Consider the following 15,951-nt stretch of genomic DNA (forward strand, 5'->3'; position numbering starts at 1 on the left):
ATGTCCTTATTCAAATGCCTGAATGCGATTCTGGATAGGCTCGAATGACTCAGACGCGACTTTCTATGATATAGAAAGGGGGACAAGAAGAAATTTAACCTGGTTGATTGGCAGGAGGTTTGTCAACATACTCGAGATGGCGGTGCAGGCATTAGAAATCTCAAGACTATGAATCGGGCCCTCTTAGGAAAATGGACTTGGAGACTTGGAATTGAATCCGGAACTCTATGGAACTCGTTGGTCAAAAGCAAATATGGTCAATCAGAAGGAGGGTGGTGGACCAGAGATTCCACAACCTATAGAGCATCGGCTCTATGGAAAGGCATGTTAGAAATGAAACAGGAGACGTATTGGGTTCAATGTTGGTAAAGGCAATAATATCCGCTTTTGGGAAGATATTTGGGTGGGAGCTCAAGCTTTAAAAGACGTGTTCCCAAATATTTATCGTCTAGCCCCAAATCGGCTTATCTCGGTAGCTGACAGCTATAACATCCATGGTAACAATATAGTGTGGAATCTCTATTGTAGAAGAAATCTTCTTGATAGGGAAATCGATGAGTTAGCGGTCCTTCTCGATAGTATCAATAGCCGTAAACCAGATTAGCTCGGAACCGATAGACCGGTTGGAAGATTCAACAAATCGGGCATCTTTTCGGTCAAATCCCCAAACAACTTCATCTACAGAAAACTCAATGCTTCTGAAGAGATAATGTCAGATAAAGTGTGGACATACAAGCTTCCTCCAAAGATTGCAGCTTTTGGTTGGTTAGTTGGTAACAGGAAGGTACTGACAGTTGATAACTTGAGGAAAAAAGGTATGTCCATCACTAACATTTGTCTCTGTTGTATAGGGGATGCAAAATCAGTGGACCATTTATTCATTCACAGCTCCTTCATCAATCAGATCTGGTCAGTTATTTTCTCTTGGTTCAATATATCCTGGGCTCTCCCTAATTCGACGGGGCGCTTGCTCAAAGCTTCGCATGGTGTCACTTTTGGAAAGCAAAAAACTTTGGTCTGGAGAATGACCCTTATGGCTGTTTGGTGGGCAATGTGGGAAGAAAGAAATGGGAGATGTTTCAAGGTGGAATCCAACTCGGTCGAGTACTTGGTGAAAAGAATTCATTATTATATTTTCGAGTGGGCCTCCAATGTATTTCATCTTAAGGATTGTAGTTTGTTTGCGTTTTGATTGGCAATTGATCCGCTAGCTCAGCGGGTCGATTCCCTTTTTGGTAATCCTTTATATTTTAATATAAGTTCTGTTATCTCTCCAAAAAAAAAAAAAAATCCCAAGCACTTTAGGATCAAATTTCAGCCCTTAAGTAGCCCATATCAACTGATGGGCCCACAGCCGAACCATCTATCTAAGATCTTGTCCCTTAGCTTGTGGCCCACTTTGGCAGACTAAACAATACTAAAACCATTGTTCGGAGTAACCCCAATATTATCTGTATCTCCAACTCGGCGATACCGATAACAATGGTAATATCAAAAATTCCAGGTATCAATGATGGAGTGTTAAGTATCACCAATGTATCACTGATATTTTTTACTGCATAAATTCCAGGTGTTGCTTGTATCGCCAATGTATTGCCAATATTTTCAATTGTGTGCAAATACCAGGTGTCACTTTTATCGCGCCAGTGTATCAACATTATTTTGATAATATTGTCAATGTATCGATATTGCCAAGAATTTGTTTATTAAAAAATTTTCCATTATGGGAGCATGGTGGTATGCACTATTCAAATTGTCAACGATAATATCAATAATATTGCGATATTATCTTCATCGCAACATGGCAGATATCGAGGCCATAGTCTTTCGTTTCCACTCCAGTTGTCAATGATTTTTCGAGAATCATGTGTTGTCAATATTCTAAAATGTCGATGGATGTTTAGATGGGAGGTTGGATGGTTGGAAGGATAGATGGGAAGTTTCGACTAGTTTCTTACAATAGCACTTTTAGGCCCCCATTAAATGGAAACTTATTGTGTATGCATTCTTTTTGTATTTTTTTATTCCTAAATATGCAAATATGTGTATTTTAGTATCTCCTGAAGTTTCTCTGAAAAATTTAACCATGTTTTCCATGTTTCCCTGCATTTCCGGTTATTGACGATATTACCAGTGATATCAATATTCTTACCATGTCCCTAACCAAAGAAACTTGTAGTGATACCGATACTTCGTACAATGGCTAGCATTTTCTCCAGGTTACTTTTGAAAGACTTAAATGTAAGAGGTAGATTTAGGCTTTGCCCTAATCTAATAGGAGAGGGTAGATTGAGGGATATACTATTTTTAATAAAGTATTGGTTTTTATGCAAATAACTATAGTAGGTTAGTAAACTGAAGTGTTTGGATTGATTTTTAGAGTCGGCTATGCTTGGAAATGACATGCATTCTATGCATAGAAACTGCAAATTCCAACCGCTAGGATTTATATAAAACTTTAGCATCTGTTAGGAGTCTCACTAAATAGGATCCGTTATCAACGTATGGAGAGAGACTGCTGCTTGAATCATTTTTAAACCGTTGGAAAAATAGGAAGTTGTAATTTGTGAGACCTACAAGTCAACAACTAGAACATGAACAAATTAATTCTTGATATGCAAATACATGAACCCCTATAATGAGCAACTTGTTTCTATTACACATCCAGACAAATTAAGGCAATGTCCTGATAAAAGCAACAAAGTCTATGCGAGACAGAGGAAGGCATACCATTCCATTGTTTGTCTGCCCATTTTGCTCTATCAGCATAACAGTTCTCATGCATGTTTCACACAGGCCTTTGTTTCCTCTAACACATAGAAATCCAGCTTCTTTCATGCACCCCTTGCACAAGGAATATGTACAAGTATAGCACATATACTGGGCAGCCCTTTCACATTTGCTGCATATATGCCAACCTGAAATGCATGGTAAACACAATACAAGAGTCAGCATATCAAACTGCGATGAAGAAATATCTTGTTAACAAAGATGCAATCAAGAAATGAAGACAAACGCCCATCATTTTGGTGAAAGTCACAACATAAATTGTAAGGAAAGCACATAAAAATAAAAGCAAGACATCATTTAACAGATTTTGCAGACTTCACTAGGTCATTCTAAAACATCAAAAACAACAAAATTTATGAAAGAAATGGAAGCTAAAAATCAGAAGTGTTAACGTTTTATACAGGATAACAAAATGAAACCAAACATCTTACAAACACAAGCCTTGGCAACAGTCTCCTGAGGTGTCTAGTTTAATGAGCTCCAATGCTGAAATGATCACCTAGGTTGTAGAAATATTTCAAAATGGAAGATCGTATTATCAATATGGTCATCCATTTAGGTCAACTTCGGCACAACCTGTTACAATAGTCCTTCAACCACCACCAAAAGGAATATCAACCCCCAGACCTCAACCCAATTTTCAACATGATCGGAGCCATGCATTCCAAAAACATACCAATGATTTTTATTGTAATGATAACAAAGATACCTTTCAATAAGAACAAATTGTCATCCTTCCCATCACAACCTATACCTTACTTGTAAATTGATCATAACTTGCTCAAACATTGGCAGAATCACACGCATGGTTTTTCCAATAGAATGTCCACGGCTTCCAGCTTTGACTTGTACCATAGGAATCCAAGCTTGATGAGTTTTCTCCCAACTTTGTTTTTTGCATGACCAGTATGAAAGGGCGCAGATTTGGACCTTTCGACTGACGAGATATGGAAACTTATAATATCAATCTATCCACGAAACATGTTTAAGTTCTTTTTTATTTTATGAATAACAATAAAAGAGGAAAAAGAGAGCAACAAACAAGGAAAGGATCCCAAAAACAAAAACTCAACAATCCTAAAAAAAGGCTAGGCCCAGGGGCAGCCACAATACCCCCAGCAACCTGCAATGAAAACAATATGTATGACCTTGAACCAAAACCCTAGCCACAACAAGAATGTCCTCCTTTGACATTCCTTCACACTCTTCGCACAGAGTAGTTCACCCCATAATATTCCTTCTAATCTTAGCCACAACATCTTGAGCAGTGAGCTCATTGTTCTTTGAAAAATCACCTATTTATCTCCTTCCAAAGACCCCATAAAATTGCAAGAACTTTACACTTCTCCCAGAAAGGTCCACCACTCCTCTCAGGATGTCTGCCATTGATCCTTCAATCACCCACCAAAATCCAAAAAGGTTGAAATCTACACCTTGCTTATCTACAGTTAACAAAGAGGTGGCCTACCAAATCCACCTTTGCTTTGCACATGAAACACACATTGGGTAGTGGGAGATCCTAGCTTTGAAGATGCTCCAACATAAAAAGTCGTCAGCCACAGATCAAAATAAAAAGCAGCTTACTCTAGGAGAAGATAGAATCCACTAAACACGCATACAAGGCAAGGTAAATTTGATAATTCTAGTGAGGATCTCTTAGGATCATGGTTTGAAAATGTCTAATAGGACTTGGTATCATCCGAATGTATCGGTTTCAGTCGGACGCCCAGTACACCTAAAAACAGGTGACTAGGCCCCAACTCATCCATTATCAGGATGAGTAGCACCAATTTGGGACCAAGTCACAGAGAGAACATGTAAACACACATAGGGTTCATGTGTGTGGATAAGGTGTACAGCTGCACAAGGTGTGGAATGCAAGTAAAATACATGCAGTATACTGTGTATAAATACATTTCAATACCAATGAGAAAAAAATATGGACTTTTTTTAATTATTATGGTATTAGAGCAGAGAAATCTGGGCTTTTGATGCTACGTCTTCCTCATCTGTCTCAATCCAGATCTGTTTTATCAATCCTGTCGTCTGTCATTGTTGTTGCAATCATGTCATTGTCCACCATTGCTGTTGCAATCCCATACAGATCCGAAACCTTCTCATCCATGATCATCTTCATCACCCGGCACTGCAGCCCCCAAAACACCATTTCCCGCCATTTTCGCCCCCATTGTCCACCACTGACACCGTGCAGATCCACATTGTCCACGTTCTCCATATCTGCCACAACCACCAAAATCCACCTACATTGCTGCCATCGTCATCCACTGTTGCCACCACCATCACAGACCATTGCTACTGCCACAACCAAAATCTACCACTACCCCTTCTAGATCTGATGCTATCACCATTTTTTACTCCATTTTCCAGCCAAGCATCAATGCGCTGCCCTTCTTATTCCAATATTGGATCTTTACTACTCAACTCTGATCACAGATATTCATTGCTGCCCTTTGGGTCTCAGATCTGTAATGTCTTCAATGACGTTAATTGGATCTTCCTTGTTATCCTACTAGATTTCCAGCAGTTGTGTCAACTTGTGGTCAACATCAATCTCGGTCAGGTGCAGTCTGCCTAGAACAATTTGCCCCCCTGGTTCATGACCAGTCTTGCCATTACCATGAAGGCCCATGTGTCCTTCTGTATTGGCTTCAGATTAGTTTTCGAAAACAGATCTACACCATTAATCAACCGCCAATATCATCATTACCAGTTTCCGATCTGTTTTGTGTCATAAAGCTGCTTCCATCTTCATTGGTGATTTTTTTTCTTACTCCAAAATTTGAGCTTTTATGGTATGGAGAAGATTGAAACCATATCCATCAAATCCGATGATAAGAGCTATGCTCTGTGGGAGTTCCAATATCACATTTTTGTCGAAGGAAATAATCTATGGGGTGTGGTTGATGGTACTATTGACATACCCACTGATGTTAAGAAACTTGGGGTTTGGAAACTAATAATGCAAAATAAACATGGATTCTAAACTCTGTAGAACCCATGATTGCTTTAAGTCAACATCCCTACAGAACATCACGAGAAATGCAGAATTATCTCAGCGAAATCTACCAATAGACTAATGATGTTGAGAGATCTCAGATTGCACGAGAAATTGCGGTTATTGTTAAGGATATTCAGTCCCACTATGTGGGCTTTATCAATCTTTCCACTAAACAATGCTCTACGAATATGCATCTAATCTCTAGATTCCCTATTGATGCCTTTCCTGATGGGATGAAATTTCAAGAGAAGCAGACAGTCATGTAGTCTCTAATGAGACTACACCCAGAGTATGAAACTGCAAAGGGGAACATCCTTTAGGGTGGGACTACACCTGATATGGATATTGTACTGTCAAATTTACTTAATGAGGAAAATTGATTATAGGCACAGGCTAACATCGATGTCTCTTCCACAAATTCTGTTGCAGCATTCTCTACACCACGAGGGAGAGGAAATGGAAAATCCAGGGATCTTAGCACAGTCCAATTTTTTTAGCAAGGTACGGAATAATGGTAACAGTGTCTGTAACGGCCACTGTCGTTACCGTTACGATACTGGCCATGACAGCAATCACAACCTTTTTTTTCAGGAAATAAAAATAAAAAATTGTATCGCCCTGTAACACAACTGTGGCCATTTTTATCATTAGATAATAGCCGTTAAGTAACTGCTTTTGGATGCCTTAGTTTCAAGTGTTACGAGTTTGGACAGTTTGCATCCACGTGTAAAGAAAAGAAAAGGCCTTGTGGCTATTGGACGAGTGCCTACAGTCATGATAACAGCAAGTGCCTATGGCAACCCTATAATAGACAGAAATCAGCATGTCCCTAAGGTGTTGGTTTCTGGTACTATCCCATGCCCTATAATGGTCTCATAAAATGGATGGACGGTATAGATATGACACATACATTATGGTAGGGCCCATAGAACTTGGTGACATCAACACACAAGGGAGGTCCATGGCGCTTCGCAAGCCACGCAATCTATTGCAGATTTGGGGGCGACTTGGCTACGACCTCGGAACTAGCGATGTGGGTGCGGTGAGTAGATTAGTTGTTACCCAAGCAACACATGGGTGTTACCCTTACCATGGGGGGCCCACCTTGATGAATTTATTTCATATCCACACTGCCCATCAGTTTTTCAACTCATAAGGAAGTTATCCCAAAATTTAAGTAGATCCAAATCTTTGGTGGACCACACCACTAGAAAAAGTGGTGAATGACCATTAAAAGCTCTTTTAAGGCACGAAAGTTTTGGATCAAGCTAACCTTTGTATTGTCCCTTCATTCAGTTCCAGTTGACCTTATTAATGAGTTGGATGGAAAATAAACATTATGGATCTGCTTATAGTGTGCCTTGGAAAGCTTTAATGGTGAGCATTCAATCATCATTGTTTCTTGGGGAGTGGTTCTCCTGAGATTTGGATATGATTAATGTTTGGTATTGTGTCCCAAAATGGTCTAGAAAAACTGATGGATGGAGTGAATACACAATATATCATCAAGGTGGGCCCTACGGTAAGGGTAACACCGACTAAGGTGTTACCCAAGTAACACCTAATCCACGCTCGTGACCAACTATGTGGGTCTAGGCCACAGCCAATCACATCATTGATAGGTATATTTCTCAATTTCTACTTCTTTTGCTTTTGAATGAATTGGTTGTGTTTTCATACATATCTTGATACATTATAAATGTTATGCATTCAATTTGAATATAGTTGCATTAGTTCAGTTAGACAGCGCATAGCTTAGGACCCTACATAAAAGAAACATATTATATGCACTTTTTTTCAGATGTGATGATTTTAAAGTGAATATTAAGGTCTTCTTTAACAATCCTTGAAGTTTCATTAAAAAATTCAACCATTTTCCCATGTTTCCCAAAAAGTGTGATAAATTACCCGATACAAACGATATATTCCGTGCGATAACCAATATGTATCTGTATCCCAAGGGTGCAATATACAATGTAATACCGATATTTCGAACACTATGTCCCACAAGTGTTTTGTCGGTTTTCCAATACAAGGAGGTAACTCGAGATAAAGAGGGGAAGAAACCTTACTTGCAGCCAAAGTTGTTTGCCAATTGCGTGAGGACCTCTCACTGAACATGGATACCTAGCATTTCGCTTTTAGCGACATTCAAGTTTAGGCTCGAGACCGCCTCGAGACAAACATTTGTTTTAGATTGTCAATGGACGTCACATCCGCATTGCAAAAAAGAATTGTATCATCCACATATTGAAGGTGAGTGACTTGCACTCCTGCATCTGCCACTTTAAAGCTGTAAATTAAATCATTATCTTCAGCTTTATGAAGCATCATACTGAAAGCATCCCCAATGATAACAAATAGATACTATGATGAAGGATCGCCTTCCCTAATGCCACGGGAGGCCTTAAAGTATCTAAACGGAGATCAATTGTTAAGGATTGAGAATGAATGGGATTCACTGCAGGCCTGAATCCAACCTCTCCATCTTGGGCCACAGCCAAGCCTCTAAAGCATATAGTCCAAAAATTTCCAGTCAACATGGTTGTAGGCTTTCTCTATACTGAGCTTGCAAACTAACCCACTCTTCCCTTCCTTGTGCCTTAAGTCGATACATTTGTGAGTTATTAGAGTTGTATGCAGAATTTATCCACCTGCTATGAATGCACCTTGATTTTTGAAGATGAATTTGGGTAAGAAACCCTTAAACCTCAGCCAGAGAGCTTTAGCTAGAATCTTATAAGGACTCCCGATAAGACATATTGGCCTAAAGTCTTTCAAAGACTCTTCACCTTCTACCTTGGAAATTAGGGCAATGAAAGTAATACAAAGATTACTAGAAAAAAGTCTTCTTACAAAAAAATCTGATATGAAGTCCGCATCTTTGCTCACCATCAACCAAAATTTCTGAAAGAATATTACGGAGAAACCGTCGGGGCCGGGAGCCTTATCACCGCACATCAAATCGAATACAAGCTTGATTTCTTCTTCCGTAAAAGGCTTCTCAAGAGACTCAGGACCTTCTAATGAGAAGGATGGGAACTAAAGATTATCAAGAGTTAGCTTCCTCCAATCATTACTATAAAGTAAGTCTTTATAATATCGGATAATATTAGAGATTTCAAGCACAATTTTTTAATTTAGTAGACTAAATATTAACATTTAATTATTTATGGATAGAAGTTGATTTTTTTTACATAATCAAAGTCAATACCATTCAATTCCTTTTACAACCCATTTGCTATACTGCTAAATTTTCTCAAATTCCCTAATTCTAACACTAATTTCCAAAATTCCATAAATACTAACTGTAAATTTTCCATTTTTCCCCAATCCCCCAAATTCACAAATTCAAAACCACAATCTTGCCAAAATCCCTAAATTTTCCAAACCCTATAATCCAATTTTTCAAATTCCCAAATCCTCATAACCTAAATTTTCCAATTCCCCAAAATCCCCAAGCCACCTTAAATCACTTTTACAGTACCAGCAAGATCTTACAATATAATGACCAAAGCAATGACCTTACCTCAATATTAAGAAGGAAAGAAGAAAAAGAACTGAGAAAATTTGTTGAAATTTGAAAGGGAACTATCTAAAGATTAATCTCAAAATAAATGAGAAAAGTCATTGAAATATGTCCTAAAGCCCTTTCTTATCTATTCACACCCTTATTGGGTCGTAAAACACCAAAATATATATATATATATATTTAAAAATAAATAAATAAATAAATAACATACAAGGTACCCATAAGAACTCGTTAACCTTGATCAACCTATGAAATAGAATATTGGCTAAGGTGAGAAGAATAAAGGGAAAGGAGGAAGGATCCTTGCATTGTATTTATTGACTCAAAGAAAGCATATCATTAGGTCCCTCAAAAGTTAATCTAGTGAGTGTTGAGAAAGAAAGGAGTTTCAAGAGTATATATCAACATGATTAGGGAAGAGGGATATGTATGAGGGAGCGGTAATAAATCTAAGGACCGCTAGAGGAGAGATGAGTTCCCAATCGCTTCAGGCTTGCACCAGGAGTTGGCACTATGTACCATTTCACAGTAGTTATGGACAAGTTAACAAGGCATTTGCAAGAGATCCCATGGTGTACGTTGTTTGTAGATGACATAGTGTTGACTTACAAGACGAGGGAAGGCATAAACACAAAGCTAGATTCATGGAGGGGTGCTTTAGAATATTAAGGATTTAAAACTAGTTGGACTAAACCAACATATATGGAGTGCAATTTTAGTAACAATAGGAGCGAAGACAACGAATTAGTTAAGATTGTTGACCAAGGAGTTTCCCAAAATAATCGCTTTCAATACCTTGGTTCAATAATTCATGACAGTAAAGGGATTGACAAGGATGTTACCCATAAAATTCAAGTTGGATGGTAGAAATGGAGGCACCTATGCGTTTTATGCCATGTACCACTCAAGCTAAATGGGAAATTTTATAGTATAGCTATAAGACCAACCAAGCTTTATGGGACAAAATGTTGGGCAATTAAGGAACAACATAAGCATGGGATGAGTGTAGCTAAAATTAGGACGTTGAGATATAGAAGGGAAAGATGGGGAAGGATAGAACTAGAAATGCATGCATTCAAGGGGAACTTAGGAGTAACACCAATAAATAATGAGATGAGGGAAAGTAGACTTAGATGGTTTGATAATGTGCAACGCAGACAACGAACACCAATAGGTAGGAGTTGATACAAATTGAAGGCTCTAAAAGGTTAAAGGGAAGGCCCAAAAGGACATGGATCAAGGTATAAGAAAAGAACTAGGTCTAATTAAAGGTATGGCCCTTGATAGAGTGAAATGGTGGATCAAGATTCATGTAGTCAACCCCACTAATTGGGGTAAGGCTTAGATGATGATGATAAGGATACCTCATGTGAAAAGCCACATGTACCGCAGGCATGCCTAGGCGCACGTAGGCGCTATGCATTAGGATCACGCTCAAGGTAGACACCACACCCAAGGTCCATGGGAGACACGACACGCCCAAAACAAGAAGGCATGCGTCTGGGTCACATTTGACTACACTAGGTAAAGTTGTTAAGTGTCAAAGCTTCAATACCCAGCCATACATTATCCAAGTTCCAATATTGTTTCCACTAGCCCTTCCCTTTCATTTTCTAGCATCTTGCGAGATCATTGCTAACATTTGCAATATTTGTTGCCCAATGTAGGTGGAGGATACGTTGACAAGATATATGTTGTTTATATCTCCCTCTCCCCCATCTAGGTGGGAGTGGGATGGAGCATTCAGTGAAACCTTTTCGAGTATATTTTACATTTGCCTTATCCTAAGTTACTCAAATACCAAAAAAAAAACATGATCGTTCTTGTCCCCATGTTAGGTGCTTCAAACTTTAACAAACAAAAACACAATCATAGCATCTCTTGTATTCAGTAAACACAAGCTTCAACAAATAGGGGTGAAGTTCACATTATAGTTGCACAAATCGTGAAGCAAACCATCAACAAATTCGGGTGCGGGAGCGAGAAAGTGCGTATTTTAAATTGTTAGCAAGTATAAACAGCTAGGGAGCAAGAGCGAGTGTGTCAATCCAGAGTGCAGTTCGAAGCAGGAGCAACACCTAGATAGAATGATCATGCAACCAAGGTCCACACACTTGAGCAATATATAACACTTTCCACTATTTCACAAGAACCATCATGAATCATGGGTGAATCCTGATTGCCAATTCTTTGTCGCAAAATGATATCAACTTTCCTTTGGCAAAACCACTTGGGAGTTATTAAAGAATTTGGAGACCTTAGAACAATTGGCAACTTCCCGAGGAAGCACACTCATAAGAAGCAATGGTGACACCAGTAAATGAGATTCAAAGTTCCCAAGTTCCATGCAGATGGAACTTCTCATTCGTCGTTCTTGGTTTTATTAGTTCTTTTTCTATTGCTTCCTATTCAGTACTTATTGCTCATGAAATTCATCTTCCAAAGTTTCCCAAGAGAAAAAGATCAGCAGAAAAGGATGCAAGCATATTATACCAGCATTGGAAAGTTTGATATTTGTATATAAATTCATGAAAACCCAAGTTGATATCCAAGTACAAGGCTACTTTGATAGTTACGAAATTCCTCTTCAAACAAACTAGAAAACCTTTTTTTTTTCTGATTTGTAAGTAATTCTGAGCAGTTAATGTTCCAAACTGTCTAATGTCTGTATTAGACAGTATTGTTTATACTTTTTTTTCTCCTGGAAAAGGTTGGGAGATGAATTTAACGAGCAGTTAGTCAAGAGAAAGCGATAGGAAAAAGATGTAATGAATCCAGCAACAAGGAACACAAGGTTCCACCAACATCTTACAAGATAACGAAACTTGGAAGTTGTTATGTAACGTATAGCTTAGCAATCACCCCTCTATAGCATATAGCGTAACCTACATTGCATGTAGCATAAGCTACACGATACTTCTATTTTAAAATTAAAATAATAGGAAATATATGGTGAACAGTAAAAAAATATAAAAATAGCAAAAAATAAAATAAAATAAGACTTAGAAAAAATATGATTCATTCATGTTCAAACCAAGTAATCAAAAGCCACCCGCTTAAATTGAATCCAAAAAATAAAATAAAAAATCAAATTAACAAATTAAAAAGCGAACAAATAACATAAAAGATATACACAAATCTTTTTTTGCAGCATGTGTATCACTAAATGACGAAACACGTGCAAGTCGTGTAACTGTGGGATTGGATAGGTTGGTTACTAGACCACAAAATAAATAACAACGGACAGCCACCATAGAGGGGAAAAAAAAAGTTAGGTCTATCCAACCACCACATGGGCCACAGCATAGAACACAATACAAAACCCACCAATGTAGCCCGGTGGCCCACACGATGGACTAGACAGGTTAGATGGCATTCCATACAAACCAAAGTAGGCCCCACACAACAAATGGTTGTAGAACAAGCTTAATCTATGATGTTGCATTGGATTTGACCTCCCAAAAAAAAAGAAAAAAAAAAAAAACACCAAAAATACCTTGCATCTACATCCAAAATGAGATAAAATTCATTACTGAAGATTAAGGAGAAGAACTTACCTCTTTTTAGATTTAAATCAATAAAGAAACAAAAAATTGAGCTCCACATTCATACGAACATTCAAAGGGGGGAAATCAACCTTCTCCTTTGCTTGGGCTCCAATGTTCCTCAAAATTTAGTCAAGAGATATTCTCATGGGGCTGATTGATTCTCTCGATTTTTGTCTTCAATCATTGTGTGGATTGAGAGAACCAAAAGATAGGCTTTTAAAAGAGGGAATATGGCTTTCAGTGAGAGAGGGAATAGTGCTTTCAAAAGAGGGAAATAGAAATGTCTTTGGTTTTATGCATTAGCATATTGCGTGTTTTACACCATTTAAAACTGGTTGAAACTCTTCAACCATTCACTTGACAGAGTTGTTACAGTTGCCCGATACGTGTGATTCTAGAGATATGTTCCATCCACAATAGGGACTCCAATTTGGATAGCCTGGATAGCTATACATCAATGCCACGTATGAGGAGAATAAGTCACCCCATTTTTCAAATTGTGTTTAACTAACATAAAATATTAAAAGTTTACAACATGAAATTTTGCAAGTCTTTAAGCTTTAAAACGCACTTCCACAGTACCATACCAAAATAGCATACGCTACATGGGAGTTACATTATTTGGTGCGCTATGTAGCTTTGCAGCTCACTATGCTACAGACACTATTTAAAACATTGGTTACTTCCTTTTTTTAAGACCCATTTAGTGGTGCTTCCAATTCGTCAACATCAAAGTACCATGGCCTCCCATTGGCTGTTGAAATACAGGACCCTTTGTTCTTATCAATGAGGCAATGTAGTCCTTGGTCCTCACTAACAACAATTTACAAGGACTAACAACCTTTTCCCCTTGAGATGACCTAATGGCAAAAATAAATTCACTCAAAATAATAATACTTAAGTACAATTAAGAGTTCCCATTGCATGTCTATGGGGTTTTATAGCTAAAAAATCCAAATTGCTAACAAGTACTTACATTTGTACATTATGTATGGATGTATTTGTGTATGTAATTATGTATATGTAGATATGTAAATACATAGACATACATATGCGTGGGGCCATATTGCTTTGGTTGAGATGACACAAGAATACAAGAGGGAGGGAGAGAGAGAGAGAACAGGCAAAACATGTGTATATGTATGTGTGTGGAGAGAGAGAGCACGCAAAACTTGTGTTAAATGTATGTGCGAGCATGTGGAGAGAGAAGAATGGCGCACCGCAGTTCCATCGACCCTTTGATCGGAAGAAAGCCTCATCACGATTAATGCATTGAGGGTGATATGCCTTCGGGCAACCCCTAAAATCCAAACAAACCCCCTTTTTTTTATCAAAATCATGATAACAATAAAACAGGGGGGAAGAATAACAACTTCAGATCCTAGAATTCCTCCAAAATGAAAAGAAGTACGCACCGCCGATCACAGAGGACGAGATTCCCACCGTCGAAACATATGAAGCAAACATCCTCTTCTTCCTTCTTCTTCGGTGGGGCCCTAGGACGGTGCCGTAAAGATGCTGTTGGCCGGCCCCGCCTCCGCCTCCCTCCTCGGCTCGTCTCCACAACAGCAGCCTCCCCCGCTTCCTTCACCTCCTCCTCCATCCCTCCTGTCGCCCCCATCAGAGCCGTGGCATCCACAGTAGCCATCGAATCCACCATAACCGTCACATCCACCGTAGCCGTCGCATCCACCATAGCCGTCGCATCCACCGTAGCCATCACATCCACCGCAGCCATCGCATCCACCGCAGCCGTCCCCTCCACCGGAGCCGTCGCCTCTACTGGAGCCGTCGCCTCTACCGAAGCCGTCGCCTCCACCGGAGCCGGCTCCTCGGCAGGGGCTGCAACAGCAGGAGGAGAGCCGAGGAGCTGTGAGTCGTCTACAACTTCAGGAAGTATTAGGGTTTCGGAAAGAAGAGCGGTGACATCCTGGGCACCAGACGGCTCCAACTCGTCCTGAGGCGGCCGGTCCTCTGCCTCGGTGGAATGCTCGTATTGTTGAGAAATGAAAACATCCGAAATCTCCTCTTCTTCTTCCATGAAAAGAGAAACAGGAAACTCTAGGGTTTCCGTACGACTGGTTTTTGGCCGGTTTTATTAGATCAAAACCACGTGAAGAACGACCGAAAACGGGTGGGGTTTTCGGGTTACATAGAAAGAGGGAAGGAGAGATAGGGTGGATAGGAAAGAAAGAGCCCCCAATTAGCACATGCGAGAGAGGCCCCTCGGTTGGGGAGGAGATGACTTTTATAAGCGTTTCCCACTGGTTGACATGCGTATACTCCTCAGGCGCTGAGACGGGTCGGTTGGGAAATGCAAGCTGCTCATCTAGACCGTTGACCTAGTGGGCCCCACTTCAGTGTTTCGTCAAAACTTCTCCAGGATGGTGCGATTGTTAAGAATTTAATTAGTAGACTGCTAATATATGGTTAGCAGCCGTGCAGTGATGGTTCCCATCCATAGACAAAGGAAAATGATTGGACGGTCAGGATCTTTTACTTGGGTAACATCATAGTCAAAAAATTAGGGTTATTAAGTTGCCGGATCCTGGTGATATTCGATGTATTAGGCCTGTTGAATCGACTCTGCATCCATCGGGTCTAAATCCGATTGTAAGGTCGGCAGTTGGCAACAATACCCGGCTGGTACCCGAATATATGAATTTCTTAATTTTATTATTTGTGGAATTATATTTGTAATGTAGAAAAAATGTCACGGATTATTAAACATGGAACTAAACAAACCAGACTCGATTCTAGATTCAAACTCTTCTAGATGCTTAAAACCAGACCTGATTAGATGAGACACCGAAGTCTTATTTGGATTTCCATCCACAACAAGCCAACAGTAGTTGAATCCATTTACTTTTCAGCCGGGTCCATCTATGGGGACGCGGTTTGGCCGGTGACCACAGCACAGCCAGCTAACTGGCGTCCGTGAGCCCACCATGATGTATGTATTTTATTCATGTGGTTTGTCCATTTGCCAGTTCATGCAAAAAATGAGGCTGATTCAAAGCTTTAAGTAGACCATACCATGATAGACACTAGGTATTACAGTG

General features: G+C 39.4%; 1 protein-coding gene across 2 annotated transcripts in view; it reads right to left on the reverse strand.

Moving 5' to 3' along the window:
* Positions 1 to 15,120, reverse strand: part of LOC131243396 (zinc finger CCCH domain-containing protein 19-like) — a 60,317-nt gene extending 45,197 nt beyond the window's left edge. The window contains exons 1-3 of one of the 2 annotated variants that reach the window (XM_058242734.1): positions 14,305 to 15,120; positions 14,110 to 14,189; positions 2,731 to 2,918 (exon numbers count right to left, since the gene is read on the reverse strand). In XM_058242734.1, the coding sequence (XP_058098717.1) occupies positions 2,731 to 2,918; positions 14,110 to 14,189; positions 14,305 to 14,930 (894 nt within the window). In that variant the 5' untranslated portion in view covers positions 14,931 to 15,120. Of the gene's footprint in view, positions 1 to 2,730; positions 2,919 to 14,109; positions 14,190 to 14,304 lie in introns of those variants that run through there. The other variant, XM_058242735.1, reaches the window with a different exon arrangement.
* Positions 15,121 to 15,951: the final 831 nt, after the last annotated feature.

The sequence above is a fragment of the Magnolia sinica genome, chromosome 4 (genome assembly GCF_029962835.1).
Source record: "Magnolia sinica isolate HGM2019 chromosome 4, MsV1, whole genome shotgun sequence".
NCBI classification, from domain to species: Eukaryota; Viridiplantae; Streptophyta; class Magnoliopsida; order Magnoliales; family Magnoliaceae; genus Magnolia; species Magnolia sinica.